General features: G+C 48.4%; 1 protein-coding gene and 1 non-coding gene across 4 annotated transcripts in view; one reads left to right on the forward strand and one right to left on the reverse strand.

Moving 5' to 3' along the window:
- PPP1R10 (protein phosphatase 1 regulatory subunit 10) overlaps positions 1-11,777 on the forward strand; it is an 18,370-nt gene extending 6,593 nt beyond the window's left edge. For all 3 annotated transcript variants that reach the window (XM_056127672.1, XM_056127671.1, XM_056127670.1), the window contains exons 3-20: positions 1,159-1,276; positions 1,910-1,996; positions 2,167-2,302; positions 2,697-2,748; positions 4,724-4,801; positions 4,948-5,121; positions 5,301-5,406; positions 5,502-5,614; positions 6,941-7,041; positions 7,420-7,567; positions 7,644-7,802; positions 8,095-8,341; positions 8,502-8,565; positions 8,673-8,867; positions 8,974-9,049; positions 9,261-9,374; positions 9,505-10,257; positions 10,532-11,777. In XM_056127672.1, the coding sequence (XP_055983647.1) occupies positions 1,170-1,276; positions 1,910-1,996; positions 2,167-2,302; positions 2,697-2,748; positions 4,724-4,801; positions 4,948-5,121; positions 5,301-5,406; positions 5,502-5,614; positions 6,941-7,041; positions 7,420-7,567; positions 7,644-7,802; positions 8,095-8,341; positions 8,502-8,565; positions 8,673-8,867; positions 8,974-9,049; positions 9,261-9,374; positions 9,505-10,257; positions 10,532-10,641 (2,820 nt within the window). In that variant the 5' untranslated portion in view covers positions 1,159-1,169 and the 3' untranslated portion in view covers positions 10,642-11,777. The remainder of the gene's footprint in view (positions 1-1,158; positions 1,277-1,909; positions 1,997-2,166; positions 2,303-2,696; positions 2,749-4,723; positions 4,802-4,947; positions 5,122-5,300; positions 5,407-5,501; positions 5,615-6,940; positions 7,042-7,419; positions 7,568-7,643; positions 7,803-8,094; positions 8,342-8,501; positions 8,566-8,672; positions 8,868-8,973; positions 9,050-9,260; positions 9,375-9,504; positions 10,258-10,531) is intronic.
- An 8,465-nt stretch (positions 11,778-20,242) lies between these two features.
- On the reverse strand, positions 20,243-20,332 carry TRNAY-GUA (transfer RNA tyrosine (anticodon GUA)). Its single transcript is given in 2 exon segments — positions 20,243-20,278; positions 20,296-20,332. It is a non-coding gene; the product is annotated as a tRNA-Tyr (tRNA).
- Between the last annotated feature and the right edge of the window lie 1,952 nt (positions 20,333-22,284).

Genomic DNA, 22,284 nt, shown 5'->3' on the forward strand with positions numbered 1-22,284 from the left:
TCTCACATAGTAGGTTATCTTTGTAAAACTGATTTTTTTTCCCCATCTTTCGGCTGGGATTCTATTACCTGTACTAGAAGTGAGGTTTTTTGTTTTTTTTTTTTTTTTTTTTGGTCTCCTGGCTGCCTATTTAGCAGTTTATATGTCTGAAAGGCAGACAGCACTGAGCTGGTTTTGCTGTTTTGGGTCTCAGAAGCCAACCCCAGTATTTAGAAGCAATGTGGATACAGGTGCTAATTGGTCTTCCACTGATTTCCATACTACTGTTTTTTGGAATTTGGGTATTGGTTTAGAAAACGCGTCACTATTTTCTGTCCTATGATACCGGTTTAGCTTTTAATTGACTCCTATCTTTAAGTATCTACTTAAAATTTAATAGCATTTTCTCAGCTTCTGGCTGGTTCCATTTCTTTTGGTACTGTAGTTTCAGGCTGTGAGCTGGGGGTGAGGAACCATTCTCAGCTTTACTTTTGGAACCACAAACCAGTCTTGCCCTTAACTTTGAAATAAAAACGTGTAGTGTTTGGTTAATAAGATCAAGGATTAGAAGTCCCTGATTTGATTTTCCTTTTTCACATTGCTCTCCATTTCTAGGAGATAACACTGACTTGGACGTTTCTGTTTTCAGGTTTTGTTTTTATTACCTATTACTTTTAGGTAGTTGTTGAGTGAAGCAAGAGGAACGTCACTTGCTTATAATTGACTGTAAAAGTATAAAGGAGTTAAGTTGCCTTTTAACTCAAGCTGTTTTTGGTTTAGTGTTTTTTTTTTTTTTAAGCCAACTATACCAACTAAGGAGATGCAAGACCTAAAATGGTGAAACTTTCTTGGAGAACTGGGCATTTTGTTATGGGAATACGAGTCTCTAGTAGAGTCTAGTGAAGTGGTCTGTCCCAGGATGGATATAACGGGGTGGGAGTGATGGCGTGCGTACAGGCTAGTCTGCCCCTTCTGTCTGAACGTGCATGCTTAGCTCGCCAGGGCTATTTTCTCAGTGGTGACAAAAGTCTGCTGTTCATTTCTTGTTTTCTTAGAAAAATGGTGTAGTTGAATGCAAGTGAAATACATTTTGTCAACTGTAAAAATGGAGTTTATTAGGGGCAAAATGGGACTGTCCTTGCCACCCATTTATTCTCTTGGTTTGTTTTCTTCTCTTAGAAAACTCCATCATGGGTTCGGGTCCCATAGACCCCAAAGAGCTGCTCAAGGGCTTGGATAGCTTCCTTAACCGAGATGGGGAAGTCAAGAGTGTGGATGGGATTTCCAAGATCTTCAGGTGAGTCTTCCCTCTTTGGATTAACTGAGAATTGTTTGTTTGTTTGTTTGTTTTTTGTGATATGGCTATACCCAAACAAAATTAGTGTTCTAGAAAAGAATAGTGAGATTGAACTTAAATCCAGTCATTTTAGAAAATGATAGGAAAAGATCCCAAACCATATTGGAATCTGACTGTTTGGAGATCCGAGCCCCACGGAAGTCACACGTTAAGGAGCCATTGTCATGATTCTTGATTCCTTTCGGTTGTGTTCTGGATATCAAAATTATCATTTTCTTAAGAAGTTCGGACAGTTTCCCAGGAGAAAGGAATGATGAGACTAATCCTGAATAGGGAGGGGTGATTGTTAAGGGCTGACTCCTCACCTGGATGCAGAGCCAATCTGTCTGATGTGGAGGACAACAGATACTCACCTGCTCAGATTAGTCTGTGTTGCTTAAGTTGTCTTCCATCTTCCCATGGATTTCTTTTTCACTCTAGATTCCTTTTATCCTCCTAGAGGCATATGTCACCCATTCTTTAGCAGAGTACCAAATCATCAGGGAATCCTAGGTGTTCCAACAGATTCAACTCTATTGGGAAAAGGCACTTAACTCTATTTCTGTCACTAATACTTCAACACATTTCTTCTAGTCTAATGAAAGAAGCACGAAAGATGGTGAGTCGATGTACTTACTTGAACATTCTCCTGCAGACTCGTTCACCAGAAATATTGATCAAGTAAGTGGGGACTGGCTAACTAGAATGGGAATGTGTAGTTAAAGAGGGCTTGGGGCATGATCAAGCATGGGTTGCTTGAGTTCTTTGTGGGAGTGGGGGGTGACTTTAGTGTGGGGTATGGAATCTCCAAAGTCAGGGATGGCCTTACAGATTCTCCTACTTGTTTGCAGATTTATTGATGTTGGTGGCTATAAGCTTCTCAATAATTGGCTGACATACTCAAAGACGACCAACAACATTCCCCTCTTGCAGCAAATCCTACTGACCCTGCAGCACCTGCCCCTCACCGTGGACCATCTCAAGCAGGTACCTTGAGTATTAGATTCCTGTTACTCTTTTTGGTTTAATCTCACTTGCAGTAGTCCTACGAACTCTGACGTGGCTGCATTCTTGGGACTGTCAGAATAGTAGGACAAAAAGTGATTTCAAGTCCCTTGGTTTAAATTGATCTTTTAATATGTGTGTGGCGTGGTTCAGGTCATATCTGAGCCTCAGGTCATCTATAAGATGGAAATAATTATATATTCAGCTGGATGGATATAGGATTTAGTAGGAATATGGCTACAAAGACTTTGCAGGTAGATTGCTTTATTAGTGTTAGTTGCTATTAGAGGACAATAGTTTGGGATGGTTTTCTCTGAGTGACTCTTATTTTCCTCCTGGCATTTTGATCACTCTCTTGTTTCCGTCTCTCTCATAGAACAACACAGCCAAACTAGTGAAGCAGCTGAGCAAGTCAAGTGAAGATGAAGGTAGAAGCCAGTTCTTCCTCTCTGTCTGGGCCTTCGCCAGTTCTTCCACTTAATTGTCTCTTGTCTCCCCATCCTTTGATTGTTAATCATTCTTCCTTTTTGTTTTGGTTCGTACCCAGTGGTGTTTAGGACTTACTCCTGGCTCTGCACTTAGACATCATTATTGGCAGTACTCAGGGATCATCTGTGATGTGGGGGGATCGGCCTGGGTTGGCTGCTTGCAAAGCAAGCGCCCTGACTGCTATACTATCACTCCAGCCCCTGCTTTGCTTTGCTTCCTTCCTTCCTGTTTCTCTCTTTGTTGGTGTTTGGGCCACACCCAGCAGTGCTTAGGGATTATTCTGGTGGTGCTTGGGGGTCTATATTAGATGCTGGGGATCATATCTTAATTTTTCTTGCTAGGGGACGGGAGTGAAAAGTATCATCCTAAAGGGGCTCATATTTACTTCTGGTTTTCTAAATAAATATAGTGTCTTCTGGACCTTTACTGTCTTATCTTGTGACAGTGCATATTCAAGCTCTACCAATAAACACCTTCCTTTAGGCCATGGGCAGAATCCTGACCGTGGAATATATCATAGCTTCGACAGCATCGTTTTGTGAGATACATATGTGGCTTTGGAACTGCTGGCAAGGGCCATAGAGTTCGTGCTTGGACACAGCCTGGGTGGCTGGAGCAATAATACAGCAGCTGGGCATTTCCCTTGCTCAGAGCTGATCCGGGTTCGATCTCTGGCATCCTGTATGATCCACAGAGCGCACCAAGAGTGATCCCTAAATGCAAAGCCAGGAGTAACCCTGAGCACTGCCAGTCTGTGGCAAAAAAAAAAAACCACGGTCCCTCAAAAAAAAAAACAAAAAACAATACTACTCTTTCTGTAAAGAATTTAGTAGCCCAAAAGAAAATTTATTAGAAGTAAGCTACAATCATGAGGGACCAGTAAGAGAGCACGGCAGTAAGGGCACTTGTCTTGCACACAGCTGACTTGGGCTCGATCCCAGCATTTCATATTGTTCAATGAACATGGCCAGAATGATTCTTTAACACAGAGACAAGAGTAATCCTCGAGCACTGCTGGATATGCCCCCCACGCTCCCCCCAAAAAATTAAGCTATAGTCATGAGAAACAAACCTCTACCAGTTTCTCTTAACCAACATTGCTGGACCCATCAAAAGAAGAGTCTTGCCATGGAAGTAGCAATAATAGGAATAAATCTAGTGTCAAATACTTAAATCTTCCCTGCCTCCTGCAAACTTTAGTGTCTAAATAGGGTAAGACTGTAGGCACTGGGTGTATTCTGTCACCTTCTAATTTTGTGACTCAACTCCTGATTTTCATGTCTGGAAAGTAATTTGTGCAGTATACCCTATATAAAGGTTAGTTCAGAGGCTGGAGAAATGGTATAGTAGGGTACTATTCTTGCCTGTGGTCAACCCAGATTTCCCAGAACCCCCAGGGTCCCCCAACCCCACCAGGAGTACAGAGCTAAGAGTAAGTCCTGAGCACTGCCGGGCATCCCCTCTTCCCTCAAATATTCATTTTACTGCCTAGTGTGATGCTCCAGGTTGAAGTTTATCTGAATTTCGTGTCCATTGTTAAGGAAGTGGTCTCGGATTGAGGAGAGAGCTCAGCAGGCTTTTGCATGAGCCCTGGATTCAGTCCCAATGCTTGGTCCCCTGAGCAGTACTAGGAATGTCCAAAGCTTCCCATGTCCTACCCCCAAATTGTGGTGTCATTTTCTTCTTAAACCTGTGTTCCTTATCCAGAGGCATAGTACCGGGCCTCAGGTGCGTGCCCTATAGGATTCAGTTCCTCAAACCCCCAGCACTGCTGGGTGTGGCCCTCAAACCCACAAAAAAGCCCTCTGTTATTTTCTCCATCACACATGTTTACAGTATCATCTTTTCAGACTTCTCTGTTTTCAGTTTGGAGAATAGTAATGCTACAATGTTTCCCCCTTTCTGTCACCGCAGAACTCCGGAAGTTGGCCTCAGTCCTTGTCAGTGATTGGATGGCAGTCATCCGCTCCCAGAGCAGCACCCAGCCTGCTGGTAAGCACTGGGTTCTTTATCCTGAGAAATCCACCCAGATTGCTGGAGCTCAGGCTGATAGTCTTTATGATTCAACAAAATCCTTTATTTATAAAAAGGATTTTAATAAATATTTATAAATAAATATTTATTTTCTTTCACAACAGAGAAAGATAAGAAAAAGCGTAAGGAGGAGGGAAAGAGTCGAACCACCCCTCCTGAGAAACCTTTGACTGAAGTGAAACCTGAGACCCGGGCTGAGGAGGCTCCAGAGAAGAAGAAAGAGAAGCCCAAGTCACTTCGAACCACAGCTCCTAGTCATGCCAAGTTCCGTTCCACTGGTAAGGCTGTTGGCTGCCTCTGGAGGGTCTGGTTCTGTGACTGGGATTGAATTCCTGATAGATGGGAACCTGTGAAAAGAGAGCCATCAGGGGAGAAGAATGCGACTGAGGGGACACTGTGGTGGACAGATGGTGGGAGCAGAAAGGGAATGACCGCGGTTGGTTGTGTCATCTCCTAGGACTCGAGCTGGAGACCCCATCTTTGGTGCCTGTGAAGAAGAACGCCAGTGCAGTGGTTGTTTCTGACAAGTACAACCTTAAACCCATCCCCCTGAAGCGTCAGAGGTAGGCGCCGTACTCTTGATTATGAGGCCTATGACTTCAGACAGAACGGGGAGGGAGGGAGGAGTTGGCGGTGGTAACAGTTCCTCTTCCGACAGCTCTGCAGCTGCTCCAGGAGAGACTGCTCCACCTGCAGAGAAGAAGTACAAGCCGCTCAATACGACCCCTAATGCCACCAAGGAGATCAAAGTGAAGATCATCCCGCCACAGCGTGAGTCTCATGGGGGTTGCTTTGAATTGGAAATAGTGGTTTTCATTGGCCTGAATAGTGTTTTTCTTTGATTTCTTTATATCATAGTTTGGGTCAGGGAGTGAGGGGCCGTACCTGGCAGTTCTCAGGATCTGCTGGACTTGGGTGACCATATAGGCTGCTGGAAATCAAACCTGGGTCAGCCGCATGCAAGGCCAGCACCCTCCCTGCTGTACTATGGCTTCAGCCCCTGTCTCAGAGGTTGCTCCCTAGTAGTCTCCGAGGACTGACCACGTGTTGCCAGGGAGCAAATCAGCCTTGCATATGGGAAGCCCGGGTTTAAGCGCTTGCTATGTGGTTGTTCCTGCAAGCACAGCCAGGAGCAGCCATTGAATAAAAAGGGGTTTTCCGGCCTGGAGAGGGCGCTCAGTGGGCTGGAGTGCATGCTTTGCATACAGGAGGTCCAGATTTCTCCCCAGCACCACATGGTCCTCCAGACATAGCCAGGAGTGCCCCCTGAGCACTGAACCAAGAATTGCCCAAGTACCTCTGGGGATGACCTAAAACTCAAACCCCAAAAAAGTAACTTTAGATAGATGGCAAGGCATATGATTTGGGACTTCCGTACGGTTACTTTCAGCTGGCAGGGTCTTCTGTCATGTCCACCCAGACTGACTTTATTAATTATCTGAATTCTTCCATCTGAAGCTCTGACTCACGACAGAGGGGTATGGGGCTTAGCTGTAGAGCAGTTAGTTGCCTTGCTTATAGGAAGTCTTGGATTTGATCTCCAGAACTACAATCAAAGTAACAACAATAGAAGAATGAGGGCTGGAGAGAGAGTACAGCAGGGAGGGTACTTTCCTTGCACACAGCCAACCTGGCTTCGATCCCTGGCAGCCTTATGATCCCCTGTGTGCGGCCAGGAGTAGTTTCTGAGTGGGGAATCTGGAGCAACCCTGAGCATCTCCGGTTGTGACCCAAAGTCTCCCACCCCCTAAAAAATAATAAAATTTTTTATGTATGGACAAGGAGATAGCTCAGATGACTCCACCTGTTCATGAACCTCTGCTGGTTGTGGCCCCAAATACAAACTAAATCGAATTTATGATTTGAGTCTATTCCATATGCTTCTTGGTCACCTTAACATGTTGAGGCCTTTGCTGCAGTTTGTGTTACGCTACAGCTAGCCAGTGTGAGCCACTGGTGGTACACATCAGTGTCAACTATTAAGTGTATTATGTCCTAAGCTGTGGCCTGTGGGCCATCTTCTCCTCAGATTTTGTCTGTGGGAATGGGTTCATGGAAAGGTCTGATGATTTCATTTTATGTTTTTTTCGTTTGTAGCTATGGAGGGCCTGGGCTTCCTAGATGCACTCAACTCAGCTCCTGTTCCTGGCATCAAAATTAAGAAGAAGAAGAAGGTTCTATCACCTACAGCTGCCAAGGTGGGGGCCTGGGCACTGGGTGTCAATGAGATATAAAGGGTGAAGTTGAAGTCTAGCGTGGTTGGGAAGGGCAGAGTATTGTGGGTGTGTGTTTTTGTTTGGGGACTCCCTACACCTGTCAGGGCTCCAGGGATACTGTAGGCTCCATGCTCAGGGGCGTTCTGGTGTGCTGGGGATGACATCGAGGCCTACTGCTTGTCCAGAGCATGTGCTCCAGCCCTCAGCTGCATTCCTAGTAATAGTGTGTCGGGTACAGGCGGTGGTGTGGCAGAATTTTCTTCGTCAGAACTGCTGTAGAGCCTCCTCGACGCGCCACTGCCTGTGCCTTAACCTGAGCTTTCTTGTTCACTAAATCGCTTCTTTATCTTTTCACAATAGCCAAGTCCATTTGAAGGGAAAACAAACACAGAACCAAGCACAGCCAAACCTTCTTCCCCAGAACCAGCGCCACCTTCTGAGGCTATGGACACGGACCGTCCGGGGACCCCAGTTCCACCTGTTGAAGTCCCAGAGCTCATGGATACAGGTACATTGAGCAGCAGGTTCAGGTTGGGGGGTTTTCTGCAGGGAAGGGCCTGCTTTGAATCCTCTCCTGTTTACAGCCTCTTTAGAACCCGGAGCTCTGGATGTGAAGCCAGTGGACAGTCCCGGAGATCCAAGCCAGCTCACCCGGAAAGGGAGAAAGAGGAAAACCGTTACCTGGCCCGAGGAGGGCAAGCTGAGAGAGTATTTCTACTTTGAACTGGATGAAACTGAACGAGGTGAGAGATTGTTTTCTTTCTAGAGGCAGGGGGTGTTGGAAGCGGGTGTTCTAAGTAGTACTAAGGAAGCTCCCTCCCAGCAGGTACATTGCCGCACAGCTCCAGGGACATACCTAGTGTTCAGGGGGCCATGCGGTGCCAAGGATCAAACCAGAGTCAGTATATTCCAGACAGGCAGTTTCAGCTCTCTGCTGTCTCTGGTCCGAGATTCGGTTTTCTGATTAGGTGGAATTCCAGCAGGCTGTCCTAGAGAAAGATTGTGCTTACCTTGCCCTCTTGTTTCTTACTGCAGTGAATGTGAATAAGATCAAGGACTTTGGTGAGGCTGCTAAGCGTGAGATCCTGTCAGACCGACATGCGTTTGAGACTGCCCGGCGTCTGAGCCATGATAATATGGAGGAGAAAGTGCCCTGGGTGTGCCCCCGACCTCTGGTCCTGCCCTCACCTCTTGTCACCCCTGGAAGCAACAGCCAGGAACGATATATCCAGGCTGAGCGCGAGAAGGGAATCCTCCAGGAACTCTTCCTGAACAAGGAAAGGTAAGGAGAACAGGGCCCAGGCCTGGGCGTGGGGGCATGGACTCTTGGAGGGAATGTGCCCTGGGGTGGTTGAGATGGTTACGAGAAGGTGGGATTTAGGATCTGAACAACTAATTTTACTGTCATTCCTTTTTTCCTGCCACCTCTATCGTCTCTGTAGTCCTCATGAGCCTGATCCTGAGCCCTATGAACCAGTACCCCCAAAACTCATCCCCCTAGATGAGGTAAGTGTGGGATATGTGGTGATGGAGGGTGGGACTGATTCTAGAGCATATTTCATGTTAGAATGTCTCCTCGTTCTTTTTGTCAGAATCTCCTTTTCTTCTTTCAGGAATGTTCCATGGATGAGACTTCATATGTTGAGAACCTGGAGCCTGGTGGTGCCGGCGGTTCACCTGATGGCCCGGGTGGCTCCAAGTTGCCTCCTGTCCTAGCCAATCTGATGGGCAGCATGGGTGCTGGGAAGAGCCCTCAGGGTCCTGGAGGCGGAGGCATCAATGTCCAGGAGATCCTAACCTCCATCATGGTATGCCTTTCCGTCCTCTGGACCCCAGTCTTCACTGAACGCCCTTTCCGTCTCCCTGGTGCTGTTTAACTCTTGCTAACCTTGCTCTCGCTGCCTTCCCCCACAGGGCAGCCCCAATAGTCATCCCTCAGAAGAAATGCTGAAACAGCCAGACTACTCAGACAAGATTAAGCAGATGCTGGGTAATCCTCAAGCTCTAGTCCTGGTGTCTGGGGGAGGAAACTACACGCAGAATTGGGCGAATCCAGGGATACTGCCACTATATGGCAGTACATGGGGGCTGAGGTGAGGGCGGGGGGCTGGTTGGACACAGCCCGGCTATCAGGATGGTCTGCGGAGAAGCATGTCATTCTTCCAGAACTCTCTGACTGACGCTTCTTTCTTCATTAACAGTGCCACATGGACTTTTAGGCCCCGGCCCAATAGCCAATGGTTTCCCGCCAGGAGGCCCTGGGGGTCCCAAGGGCATGCAGCACTTTCCTCCTGGACCTGGAGGACCCATGCCAGGTAGGTGGGAGGTGTGCCTGATCCGTGGCAGGGATGGTCTGATCAGAAGGCGGGGGAGAGGGTGGGTTGGGAAGTGCACACCCTGCGCATGCGTAGCTGACACCCTCTCTCCCCTTTTCTCCCTTAACAGGTCCTCATGGAGGCCCTGGTGGGCCCGTGGGTCCACGTCTTCTGGGTCCTCCGCCCCCACCCCGTGGGGGTGATCCCTTCTGGGATGGCCCAGGTGACCCCATGCGAGGTGGCCCTATGCGGGGGGGTCCAGGACCTGGTCCTGGACCGTACCATAGAGGCCGTGGTGGCCGAGGAGGAAATGAACCTCCTCCACCTCCTCCTCCATTTCGAGGGGCCAGAGGAGGTCGCTCTGGAGGAGGACCCCCAAATGGACGAGGGGTCCCTGGTGGGGGCATGGTTGGAGGTGGGCACCGTCCTCACGAAGGCCCTGGTGGGGGCATGAGCAGCGGAAGTGGACATCGTCCCCATGAAGGCCCTGGAAGTGGCATGGGCGGTGGACACCGCCCCCATGAAGGCCCTGGCGGTGGCATGGGGGGCGGTGGGGGACATCGCCCCCATGAAGGTCCCGGAGGTGGCATGGGCAGCGGCAGTGGACATCGTCCCCACGAAGGACCAGGCAGTGGCATGGGTGGAGGCAGTGGACATCGTCCCCATGAAGGCCCTGGTGGGAGCATGGGTGGAAGTGGGGGACACCGTCCCCATGAAGGCCCTGGACATGGGGGGCCCCATGGCCACCGACCTCATGATGTCCCCGGTCACCGAGGCCACGACCATCGAGGGCCACCCCCTCATGAGCACCGTGGTCATGATGGCCCTGGCCACGGCGGAGGGGGTCACCGAGGGCACGATGGAGGCCACAGCCATGGAGGAGGTGAGGAGGCTCTCTGCCCTCATATGGCTTTTGGTGTCCCATACACGTTTCTGGGGAATGTCACAACTTTGGGTGTGCCTGGCCGAACATGAGGTCTACCTATTCCCAGCATGCATCGCAATTCATAACCTTTGCCTTTCCCTCAAATACCCAAGACTCACTCTCTGAAAGCAATTCTCAGGGTGACATGGACAGGGAGGTGGGGAGGGGGTCTGAGGGTGGCATTGACCTCTTAGCCATTTCCTATCTAACCATTCCACCATCATTCCCACAGACATGTCAAACCGCCCTGTTTGCCGACATTTCATGATGAAGGGCAACTGCCGCTATGAGAACAACTGTGCCTTCTACCACCCGGGTGTCAATGGGCCCCCCTTGCCCTAGGGACCACCTGCCTACCCTACCCACACACACCCCCGTGGACTGCAGCCTTGCTCCTTCCACCCTGTTATGGCTTCTGTGAGGCCCATTTTCCCTTTCCCCAGCTGATGAGGAGCCAGCCCTTCAGTTCCCACCTGGTGGGGTTCCTGGGGGGTTTCTGATCACTGGTGCGCATTGATGTACATATTTTCCTCCAGTCTGGGGAGGAGAGAGACTGAACACATTCTGTACCCTGGACTGCTGAAGAGGAGACCCAGTTGGCTTCACTTTTTGAGGAGATTTGCCCTGTATCCCCCAGCCCCTTTCCAGTATTACCCTTCCGCCTGAGAACCTAAAGCTGGTTACCGTGGAGATCACCTCGACTCTCCTATGTGGGCCCTCCACATGCACACAGAACCCCGACAGGATCAGCTGCACCTCTGAACTCCTCCCGGCCATGCTTACTCCCCGCGGGGTGGGGAGATGGTAAAGGGATAGTGTCTGTCCCACTGCACTGAGAGGACTCAAATCAGGCTGGACTTGAGTTCTGGAACACATCGTCCCCACCCCCTGACACAGGCGTTTGGTTCTGGGTCCCACTGCAAGACTGCAGCCTTGTGAGAATGCCCACGTTTGCGTCATGGGTCTGCTGGGTTCCGTGATGGCACATTCACACCTGTATCCAGCGAGCCCTAGCTGGCACAGTGAGGCCGGCGGTGTGGGCCCACTCTCGCCAGCAGATCCCTTGCGAAAACTGTAAAGCATAACCTGTGAGAGCAGCTTTTCATCAACTTGAGCCTGGCATGCTGGGCCTGACAGTCACACTACATGCACTGCCTTTAGGAGTTTGCGCGCTCCTTGTCCCCACCCGGAACCTGCCCAGGATGAGGCTCCAGCCGCCTCGCCCTGCCAGCATCCCTGAGTCCCCGGCAGGTGGCTCCCTGGGAGGATTCAGTGAGTGCTCTGCCCAGGCCCAGGCCTCCCCTTTACATGTCTTCGGCATCAGTTGTTTTCTATGAAAACAGTGGATTGGTTGGGGTTTGCGCAGGGTCTTGGGTTAGAACCACAATGGATTTGAGGATGAGTATTTTCTTTTTCTTTTGGTTTTGTATATTTTGTACATTAATAATAAACAGTGGAAAGAGAAGCAACTTATTTAACTCCTGTGTTAGGACTCTCTGTTGAACCCAGTCACACTTTCAAGTACTTGGATATTTGGAGAAATCTGTAGGTTCCTTGAGTTCTACCTCCAAGCCTTAGTAGGATCAGGTGAGATTTCTACAGAAATTCTTTATAAAGCAGTGCAAATAGATCCTGTGAAGTGGATGGAGGCCTGGCCTTGAATCGCAGCTGCAGATGGGACAGCGAGGCAGTTATGACTGGAATCAGGGGCTTAAAGAGTGGTTGCAGGAAGCAGTTTCTGGGCAAAGATAGGGACTCCTCTTAGGAAAAGCAATTACAGGTATCACAGCCATAGAGTCCTCCAATCTACCAGAAGTGATCCCAGGAATAAGTTGAACGCCACTTGTGTGTAACAAAACAATTCCAGTGGAGAAAGTGCTCTTCCAGTAAAGCAATTTTGCTGAAGAAAGTATTTTCTAGGTCTGCCAGATGATGTAGGATAACTCCAGTGGTTGAGCATATGCCTGGGATGTGCAATGCCAAGTTTACTTGCCTGTACTGCATGCCATCCGCAGTGCTAAGATCACTAAGTTGACCCCTGAACACCACTCTTCATGCCTCATGTGCAAGTCAGGCTCTCCACCGTTAGCTACCGCCTAGTTCCCACATATTTTTATAAAAAATTTTTTTTGCTTTTTGGTCACACCTGGCAATGTACAGGGGTTTCTCCTGGCTCATGCACTCAGGAATCACTCCTGGCGGTGCTCAGGGGACCATATGAGATGCTGGGAATCGAACCCGGATCAGCCGTGTGCAAGATAAACGCCCTACCCGCTGTGCTATCGCTCCAGCCCCTCAGTTTTAAAATTAGCTTTAGGGGTTTTTTTTTTCATTCCTTTCCTGTTTTGTGGGTCACACCCCAACCTCAGAGATCTCAGCCATGTTCAGGAAACAGCAGTTAAACCAGGGTTGGCTCAGTGCAAAGCCTTACCCCTTTTACTGGTCCTTTTTTTTTTTTTCTTTTTGGGTCACACCTGGCGATGTACAGGGGTTATTCCTGGCTCATGCACTCAGGAATTACTCCTGGCGGTGCTCGGGGGACCATATAGGATGCTGGGAATCGAACCCGGGTCGGCTGCGTGCAAGGCAAACGCCATACCTGCTGTGCTATCACTCCAGCCCCCCTCCTTTTCTTTTAACCCCACCCAATTGTGCTTAAATGATATGGATTGAATTCAGTGCCACTACCTGCAATCTGTGTACTTGGAGAGAGCCGCTGCTAATAGGTAGGGCAATAGGTAAGGTGGCAAACCGGGTTCAATCCCCAGCATCCTATAGGATCCCCAGAGCACTCAGAAGTATTTTCTGAGTGCAGAGACAGGAGTAAAACCTGAGCACAGCCAGGTGTGCCCCACTCCTCACACTCCCTAAGAAAAAGCGCCAGAGAGGTAGCTCAAAAGGTTGGAGCTCATACTTTGCCTGCAAAAGGTCCAAGTTTGATAATTTCTGGCACCACACACTGACACCAAAACTCGAAAGAAAAAAAAAGAAGCCATGGGCCGGGCAACAGTACTACAGGTAGGGCCTTTGACTTGAATGTGGCTGACTGCTCAATCCCTGACATCCCGTAGAGTCTCCACACACTCTTGGGGGTGATCCCTGAGTGCAGAGCTGAGAGTTAACCATGTAGCATTGCCAGGTGTGGCCCCAAACCAAAGCAATAAAAACTTAATTGGGCCAAATTGTTCTGTGGGTAAAGCGCTTGCCTTGTATGCCGCAAACACAGGTTTGATCCTTAACATCCCGTATGTTTCCCCAAGCCCTCCAGGAGTGATTCCTGAGCACAGAGTCACTAGGAAACCCGAGGCACAATTGGGTACAGCCCAAACCAGAGAAACCTAAAAAGGTGTGAAGGGAAGGAAGGGTGGGATTTTGGGCTACTCAGTGTACTGGGGGTTCTACTCGACTCCTGTATTCAGGGGTCACTCATATTATTGTTTGAGGGACTTAAGGTGCCATAATCAACCTGGGTCAGCTGCACCTTAATTCCTATACTATTTCTCTAGCCCTATTTTGGTAGTTCTTAAGGTTAGCTATTGAGGACCCAGTGCATGAAATGTATGTTTGTGGAGACAGGAGGGTGGGAGACCAGAACATGGAGAAGTCGATTATTATATAGCCGCAGGTGGGAAGATTTGGGTGGCCCCACCTCAGTGCTTGGGTGTTACTCCCAGCGGTGCTTGAGGGACCGTGTGTTGCTGACACCAAACCCAACCACCTGAAGGTAAAACATGCACAATAGTCTTTAATTTCCCTGGCCCTTGTAGGGGGGCTTGGGGGGCGCATCCGGTGGTGCTCAGGGCTTACTCCTGCCTCTGTGCTCAAGGGATCACTCCTGGTGGGATTTGGAGGACCATGTGGGGTGTTGGGATCAAATTTGCATTGTCCATATGCCATCTATCCAGCCTCCACTCATTTATTTTAAAAAAGCAAAATAATTTTTATTGAAAAATTCGAAGATGTGAAGGAGAAAAAGCAGAGAAAAGAATAATATGTGCTCAAGGGAGAATATGAGCTTAGAAAAAAAGCTCCTGGCCCATGTTTTTAAAAAGTTGTTAACTTTGAGTTTCACCCATCTCTCCACTCCATTCAAATATCTCTCTGGTCTTGATAACTTAAAAAAATTTTTTTAATTAAAATTTTTTTCTTGGGGCTGGAGAGATAGCACAGTGGGTAGGGCGTTTGCCTTGCACGCGGCCGACCCGGGTTCGATTCCCGGCATCCCATATGGTCCCCTGAGCACCGCCAGGAGTAGCTCCTGAGTGCAGAGCCAGGAGTAATCCCAGTGCATCGCCAGGTGTGACCCAACAAGCAAAAAACAAAAAAAAATTTTTTTTCCTTTATGTCACTGTGAAGTTACAAAGTTTTTCAGGAGGGGCTGGAGCAATAGCACAGCGGGTAGGGCGTTTGCCTTGCATGCGGCCGACCCGGGTTTGGGGTTTGATTCCCAGCATCCCATATGGTCCCCTGAGCACCGCTAGGGCTAATTCCTGAGGGCAGAGCCAGGAGTAAACCCTGTGCATTGCCAGGTGTGACGCAAAAAGCAAAAAAAAAAAAAAAAAAAAAAAAAACCCAAGTTTTTCAGGGTTAGCTTTCAGGCATATGTTGTTTCAACACCAACCCCTTCACCAGTTCCCACTTCACAGATTTTCTCCACTCCCTCCCTTTGCCTCCCACTTACCAGCCTGCCTCTCCAGGGGGCACTTTTTAAAAATACATGTTTTTGCATTGGGACTTACTGTACTACTGCTGATAATATCACTGTATCACTGTGTTATTGTCATCCCGTTGTTCATCGATTTACTCGTGCGGGCGCCAATAACATTCGTCCCAACCCTGAGATTTTAGCAGCCTCTCCTTACTCGTCTTTCCCAATGCTGCCATATTGGAGGCTCTTTCAGGGTCAGGGGAATGAGACCTGTTATTGTTACTGTTCTTGGCATATTGAATACGCCATGGGGAACTTGCTAGGCTCTGCCGTGAGGGCAGGATACTCTCAGTAGCTTGCCGAGCTTTGAGAAGCATACACACACACACACACACACACACACACACACACACACACACATATAATGGAAAATGGGTAGGGAGTGTCTTATATAATATATATATACTGATAGGTTTTCATACAGAACACTATTTACCACCTCTCAGCACTACCTCCTCCTCCTGTTCAATTTTCTCTCCACTGTAGTGGCCTTCATAACTTTTTATTGTTTCTTTGTTATTGTTTTTGGGTCACATCCACTGGTGCTCAATCACCGTGTTAAGGGTCCATGTGCTGCTGGGGTTCGAACCTGGGCCCTGTGCACTCTCACTGAGCTACTGTTTTCATGTTCATTGGTAAGTTCTGCTTTTATTTTTGGTAACTGTTTGGGGGCCACACCCAGCAGTACTCAGGGCTTACTTCTGGCAGGACTCAAGGGATCATAAGTGGTACTGAAACAGATGACAGCCTTGTGCAAGGGAAGTGCCTTCACTCCTGTACTATTTCTTCAGTTCCAATGCTTATTAATTTATTTTTTGGCAGTACCAGAAATCAGACTCAGGGCTTTAACATGCAAGGCAAATGCTTGACCATAAGTTATATTTGTCCACTGGTCTCACCTTGTGATACCTGGTTATCACCTATGCTTGGTGGAAGGGATCAAATCTTTGGTTTGATGTAAGCACTCATCACTAATCGCATCCCTGACCTTTATCTTCGAACTCAGAAACTTGGAGTATACTACATTTTGGTGAAGAGGGAGGGAGATAGAATGGAGATATTAGGGTATAAGTTATCAAAACACTGTGGTTTTAAGGGGTTAAGGTATTTGCCTTGTATGTGGCCAACCTGAGTTTGATCCTTGGCACCCAAAGTTTTTCTTACAACTGCCAGAAATGATCCCTGAGCACAGATCCAAGAGTAAGGCCTGAACATCACCAGGTTGGCCTCCCCCACAAAATGAAATTAGTGGTTTTCAAACTCTTAGCATTCATCAGGACCTTCAAACCTGTTATATGATTCTCTGTGATCCAGCAATTTATTTTTTTCCTGCTTTTTGGGTCATACCTGGCGATGCACAGGGGTTACTCCTGGCTCTGCACTCAGGAATTACTCCTGGCAGTGCTCGGGGGACCATATGGGATGCCGGAGATCGAACCCGGGTCAGCCACATGCAAGACAAACGCCCTACTGCTGTGCTATTGCTCCAGCCCCCAGCAAATTTTCTGATTAAATCAGTTTGAGTTTGATCAAGACACTGACCTTGGGCATGTTTCTTTTCTTTGGTTTTAGGGCCACACCTGGTCGTGCTCAGGGCTTACTCCTAGCTCTGTGCTCAGGAATCACTCCTGGCAGGTTTGGGGACCATGTGGGGCACCAGGGATCAAATCCAGGCTGATCACTAAAAGGCAGTTGCCAGCTATACTCTCACTCTGGCCCCTTGAACAAGTTTCTTTGCTATTATTTCCAAGACTGGCCACATGAGGGCAACATTTCCCAAATATACCAGCTCTATTTTCCAAGACTGAGTTAACTTATCTAAGTTACCTAATGGCTCTGAATTTATCCTCTGCCCAGTTTTGGGAGGGGTGAGTAGTTATTATTGCTTTGTACACCTAGAGTGAACCTGAAGACACTATTAGGGGTCATGCTAAAGGTGAAACACCTGGGCTGGTGAGGCAGCACAGTGGGGAAGGAGCTTGCCTTGCACATGGCCGACCCAGTTTCAATCCCCGGCATCCCACATGGTCCTCCAAGCACCATCAGGAGCAATTCCTGAGTGCAGAGACAGAGTAATCCCTGAGCATGCTGAGTGTGGTCCAAACCTCCCCCACAAAAAAAACCCTCCTTCAACAATAAAAGTGAAATATTAATGAACATGGAGGGGACAAGAACTTGTCACAACCTAGTGATTACCTTTTTTTTTTTTTTAATGCCAGGGGTTTGCTATTGATGTGTACTACTGGTGAGCCATGTCCCTATCCCATAGTGGGCCATTCTTTAGCTTGCATTGTTTTGGTTTTGGGCCACACCTGGCAGTGGTCAGGGCTTACTCCAGGTTCCATGCTTAAGGATCACTCCTGGAGGAATTGGGAGACCATATGGGATGCTGACTTTGAACCCGGGTCGGCCGAATGCAAGGCAAGTGTCCTCTCTGCTATACTGTCACTCTGGCCCATAGCCTGCATTTCTTGTTTGTTTGTTTGCTTGGGGGCTACACGAGGTGGTTCTCAGGAGCTACTTCCAGTGTCAATGATTGAATCTGGTCTCTATGGGGAGAGAGAGATAGTACCTGGTTAAGGTGCTTGCCTTGCCCATGGCTGACTTTAGTTCAATTCCTGGCACCACATATGACCCGCCAAACATCACCATATCATATTGACAGAAGTCCCGAACACTGCTCGGTAGAGATACCCCCTTAAAAAAAGAATTGGCCTCTAAGCATGCAAAGTTCTAGCTGCATTTTTCTCTCCACTGGTGATTCCTATTATCTGCATCTCACTCTTTTTCTGAGGTAGAGAACCTGTGCAACAAGAATCTTTCAAAACAGATGAAAGTTTTTAAAAAAATTTAAATTTGGGTCTGGAGCAATATAGCACGGCAGTAGGGTGTTTGCTTTGCATGCGGCCGACCCGGGTTCGATTCCCAGCATCTCGTGGTACCACCAGGAGTAATTCCTGAGTCCATGAGCCAGGAGTAACCCCTGTGCATCACCGGGTGTGACCCAAAAAGCAAAAAAAAAAAAAAATTTAAATTTGTGGTGCCAATGGGAGTGAGGAGGGATGGAACCCAGATCTCTCTCTCTCTCTCTCTCTCACACACACACACACACACACACACACACACTTCAACCATTCTTTTTTTTTTTTTTTCTTTTTGGGTCATACCCGACGATGCACAAGGGTTACTCCTGGCTCTGCACTCAGGAATTACTCCTGGCAGTGCCCGGGGGACCATATGGGATGCTGGGAATCGAACCTGGGTTGGCCGCGTGCAAGGCAAACGCCCTACCTGCTGTGCTATCACTCCAGCCCCTTCTGAGTTTTTTTTTTTTTTGAGTTGTTTTTTGATGTCACACTCAGCATTGCTGAGAGGCTGCTCAGTGCTCAGTACTACAGATCAAACCCAGGGTTTCTGCATATGAAGCGTGCACTCTAGCCTTTTGCACTTGCTCTCCAACTTCTCAAGCAGTTTCCCTTCAGATTTTCCACAAAAGAGGCCCATGCCATAGTACAGCAGTTAGGATGCTTCCCCTGCACACAGCCAACCCGGGTTTGATCCCTAGCATCACATATAGTCCACTGAGCACCAAGAGGATTAATTCTTGAGTGCAGAGTTGGAAGTAACCCCTGAGCATTGCCAGGTGTGGTTCCCAAAACAAAAACAACTTCCCTCCCCACCTGAAAACAAAAACAAAACCACAAAAATCCAAAGCACTTAGGACTTGACTTTTCCTTTTTACTCAGCAGTAGGGGAAGACACTTGGTGTCTCATCCATTTCACAGCTATTTATCAGTGAGGCTAAGTAGTCCTGCAGTCTCTCTTCATTCTAAAATGCACTTTGTTTTTAAGGGTTGGTATCTTTTCACAATCAAATGTTCTTTCAACTTGTATTGCTCTGTGGGCCCTTTCCATAGTGCATCAATTCCATAATGGTATAAACCATTCCTATTCTACTTCTCCCATTCCTTTTTTCCCTTTTGGGCCATACCACGTAGTGCTTAGAGCTGACTCCTGGCTCTGTGCTCAGGCATCACTTTTTTTTTTTTGCTTTTTTGGGGGTCACATCTGGCAATGCACAGGTGTTACTCCTGGCTCATGCACTCAGGAATTACCCCTGGCAGTGCTCAGGGGACCATATGGGATGCTGGGAATCGAACCTGGGTCAGCTGCGTGCAAGGCAAACACTCTACCAGCTGTGCTATCACTCCAGCCCCTCAGGCATCACTCTTGACGGGAGCTGAGGGACCATATATGGTGCTGGGAACTGAACCAAGTTTGTTGTGTGCAAGGCAAGTACTACTTTACTACCCCCTCTCATTCCTGCCCTAGGCAGTAAACAAAATGTAGAATATCTCAGGTGTGACCCTCAAACCCAAACGACAAAACCCCCCCCACACACACAGCTTTCACATTTTTAGCATGGGACTTAGCATTTACTGCTATTTGGCAAACTTTTCTCGATTCCCTGACACCAAAACTCCTAACAAAGTGACCTGTCCAGCTGCGTGCCATTTTCCCGTCTCGACATGAAGGCTGTGGGGAGGGAGCGCCCTGAAGTGCTCAGGTGTGGCTCCCAGTGGTGTTGTCTTAGCACTTCTAACAGACTCTAGGTGCTGCTCTATCAGCTGTGCAGGAGTGTAAAACGCACCAGCAGGGAAAGTAGACCATAGACCAAACATGATTGCCACTCAATGCCTCTTTTGCAAACCACAACACCCAAAAGGAGAGAGAGAACAAAGGGGAATGCCTGCCACAGAGGCAGGGTGGGATGGGGGGTGGGGGTGGGAGGGATACTGGGATCCGTGGTGGTGGAAAATGGGCACTGGTGGAGGGATGGGTATTTGATCATTGTATAATTGAAACCCAAGCACAAAAATTTGTAAGTCTACAACTGTACCTCATGGTGTTTCACTAATAAACATTTTTTAAAAATTAAAATAATGATAATAATAAAAAGGTAAAAGGTAAAGGCCCTCCCGTTGTTCATCGATTTGCTTGAGCGGGCCCAGTAACATCTCCATTGGAGATTTTGTTGTTACTGTGTCTGGCATATCGAATACGTCACGGGGAGCTTGCCAGGCTCTGCCGTGCGGGCGAGATACTCTCGGAAGCTTGCCGGGCTCTCCGAGAGGGGCAGAGGAATCGAACTCGGGTCTGCCATGTTGGCCGCTTGCAAGGCAAACACCCTACCGCTGTGCTATCGCTCCAGCCCCTAAAAATATTTAGCGCATCTCCTTCGAGCCGGAATCGAACCAGCGACCTAAGGATGTCTACGATCTTACAGTCTACAGTCCTCCGCTCTACCAGCTGAGCTATCAAAGGGGGGCTGGAGTGATAGCACAGCGGTAGGGTGTTTGCCTTGCACGCAGCCAACATGGCCGACCCGAGTTCGATTCCTCCGCCCCTCTCGGAGAGCCCGGCAAGCTACCAAGAGTATCGCACCCGCACGGCAGAGCCTGGCAAGCTCCCCATGACGTATTCGATATGCCAAACACAGTAACAACAAAGTCTTCAATGGAGACGTTACTGGGCCCGCTCGAGCAACTTGATGATCAACGGGAGGGCCTTTACTTTACTTTACTAATAATAAAAAAGCACCAGCAGGGCAGCCAGCACAGGCTCCTGCTCACTCCTGCTGTGAGTTGTTTCTGGTCACAGGGCTCTTACTTGATTATGGTTTTCCCCACTGTAGCACCGTCTCCCCTAGAATAATCCTGCCCTTATGGCCCTCTAGCTCTCACGACCTTTGGACATCTGTACAGATAGTGACGTTGCAGCGGGAATCTACATTTCAGGAAAAATGCCCACTGTAGTCAGAAACGGGCTACCATCTCAGGGACACCCGTATGGGATGGGTTATCATTGGGAAATGTCTTTTTGCACGGGGAGGGGGCACACCCGTTGGTGCTTACTCCTAGAGGTGCCCGGATACCATATGGTATGCTGGGGATCGAACCTGGGTTGGCCATATGCAAGGCTAACTGCTGTGACTATTGCTCTGGTTCCAGAAGTGTCTTTTGACACTTAATTTCTTAATTTCCTGAAAAAGAAATCAGTTTTGTGGCCACACCTGTGCTGCTCTAAGAAGCATGCAGTGCTAGGGATCAATAACTGTATTCTAGTTTCACTAATAAAAATTAAAAAAAAATCTGTATGCCGGCAAGCACATTATCCCTTTGAGGCACTGCTGATGTCCCAATAACCCAAGAAACAATACTCAGCCACACAGCGGCTACCTCCGCTCAGTGATTAAATTCAAGACTTCCACATGCAAAACATGTGCTCCAGCCCTGAGCCATCTTCCTGACCCTAATAATCACTACTTTAAACACGCGGACAACCCAGGTTCGATTCCCAGCATCCCATATGGTCCCTGAGCACCGCCATAAGTAATTCCTGAGTGCAGAGCCAGGAGTAACCCCTGTGCATTGTCGGGTGTGACCCAAAAAGCAAAAAATAAATATCCCTATCACTTAAAAAACTTTTTTATTTTTCCTAAAAGAAACATTTCTAGGGGCCGGAGTGATAGTACAGCAGGTAGGGCATTTGCCTTGCATGCGACCAACCCAGGTTCAATCCCCAGCATCCCACATGGTCCCCCATGTACTGCCAGGAGTAATTCCTGAGTGCAAAGCCAAAAGGAGCCCCTGAGCATTGCTGGGTGTGACCCAAAAAGCAGAAACAAAACAAAAATCATTTTTTTGCCTTTTGGATCACACCTGGCGATGCACAGGAGTTACTCCTGGTTCATGCACTCAGATTACTCCTGGCGGTGCTCAGGGGACCATATGGGATGCTGGGAATCGAACCTAGGTCGGCTGCGTGCAAAGCAAATGCCCTTCCTGCTGTACTTTTGCTCCAGCCTCCAAAAATCATTTCTAGGGACTGGAGAGACAGTAAAGCGGCTAGGGCGCTGCCAAACCAGGTTCACACCCGAGCTTTGCTAGGTGTGGCCAAACAGTATTCATCTTTCTTGTAGGGTCAGGGAGAGATCACTGGCTCCATCCCCGGCACCACAGGAGCACCTAAGCATTGTTGAGTGAGCTCTGGAGACACCATCCACTGTACCATCACCAATGACTCAGTAAGAGACCTGAGGCTGTGACATGGCTCAGTGGGGGATGCACCTGGCTTGCCTGTGAAGCCCTGGGTTTGATCCCTGACACCAAGGGTAAAAACCCACAAACACAGATCCAAATGGACACTTTAAATGGAAAGTATGAGCTCTCCCTTCTTGTCTAAAGTCTTGGTGAAAGGAGGGTGACTCAAAAGGG

Source organism: Sorex fumeus, unplaced genomic scaffold (genome assembly GCF_029834395.1).
Source record: "Sorex fumeus unplaced genomic scaffold, SorFum_2.1 ptg000063l, whole genome shotgun sequence".
NCBI classification, from domain to species: Eukaryota; Metazoa; Chordata; class Mammalia; order Eulipotyphla; family Soricidae; genus Sorex; species Sorex fumeus.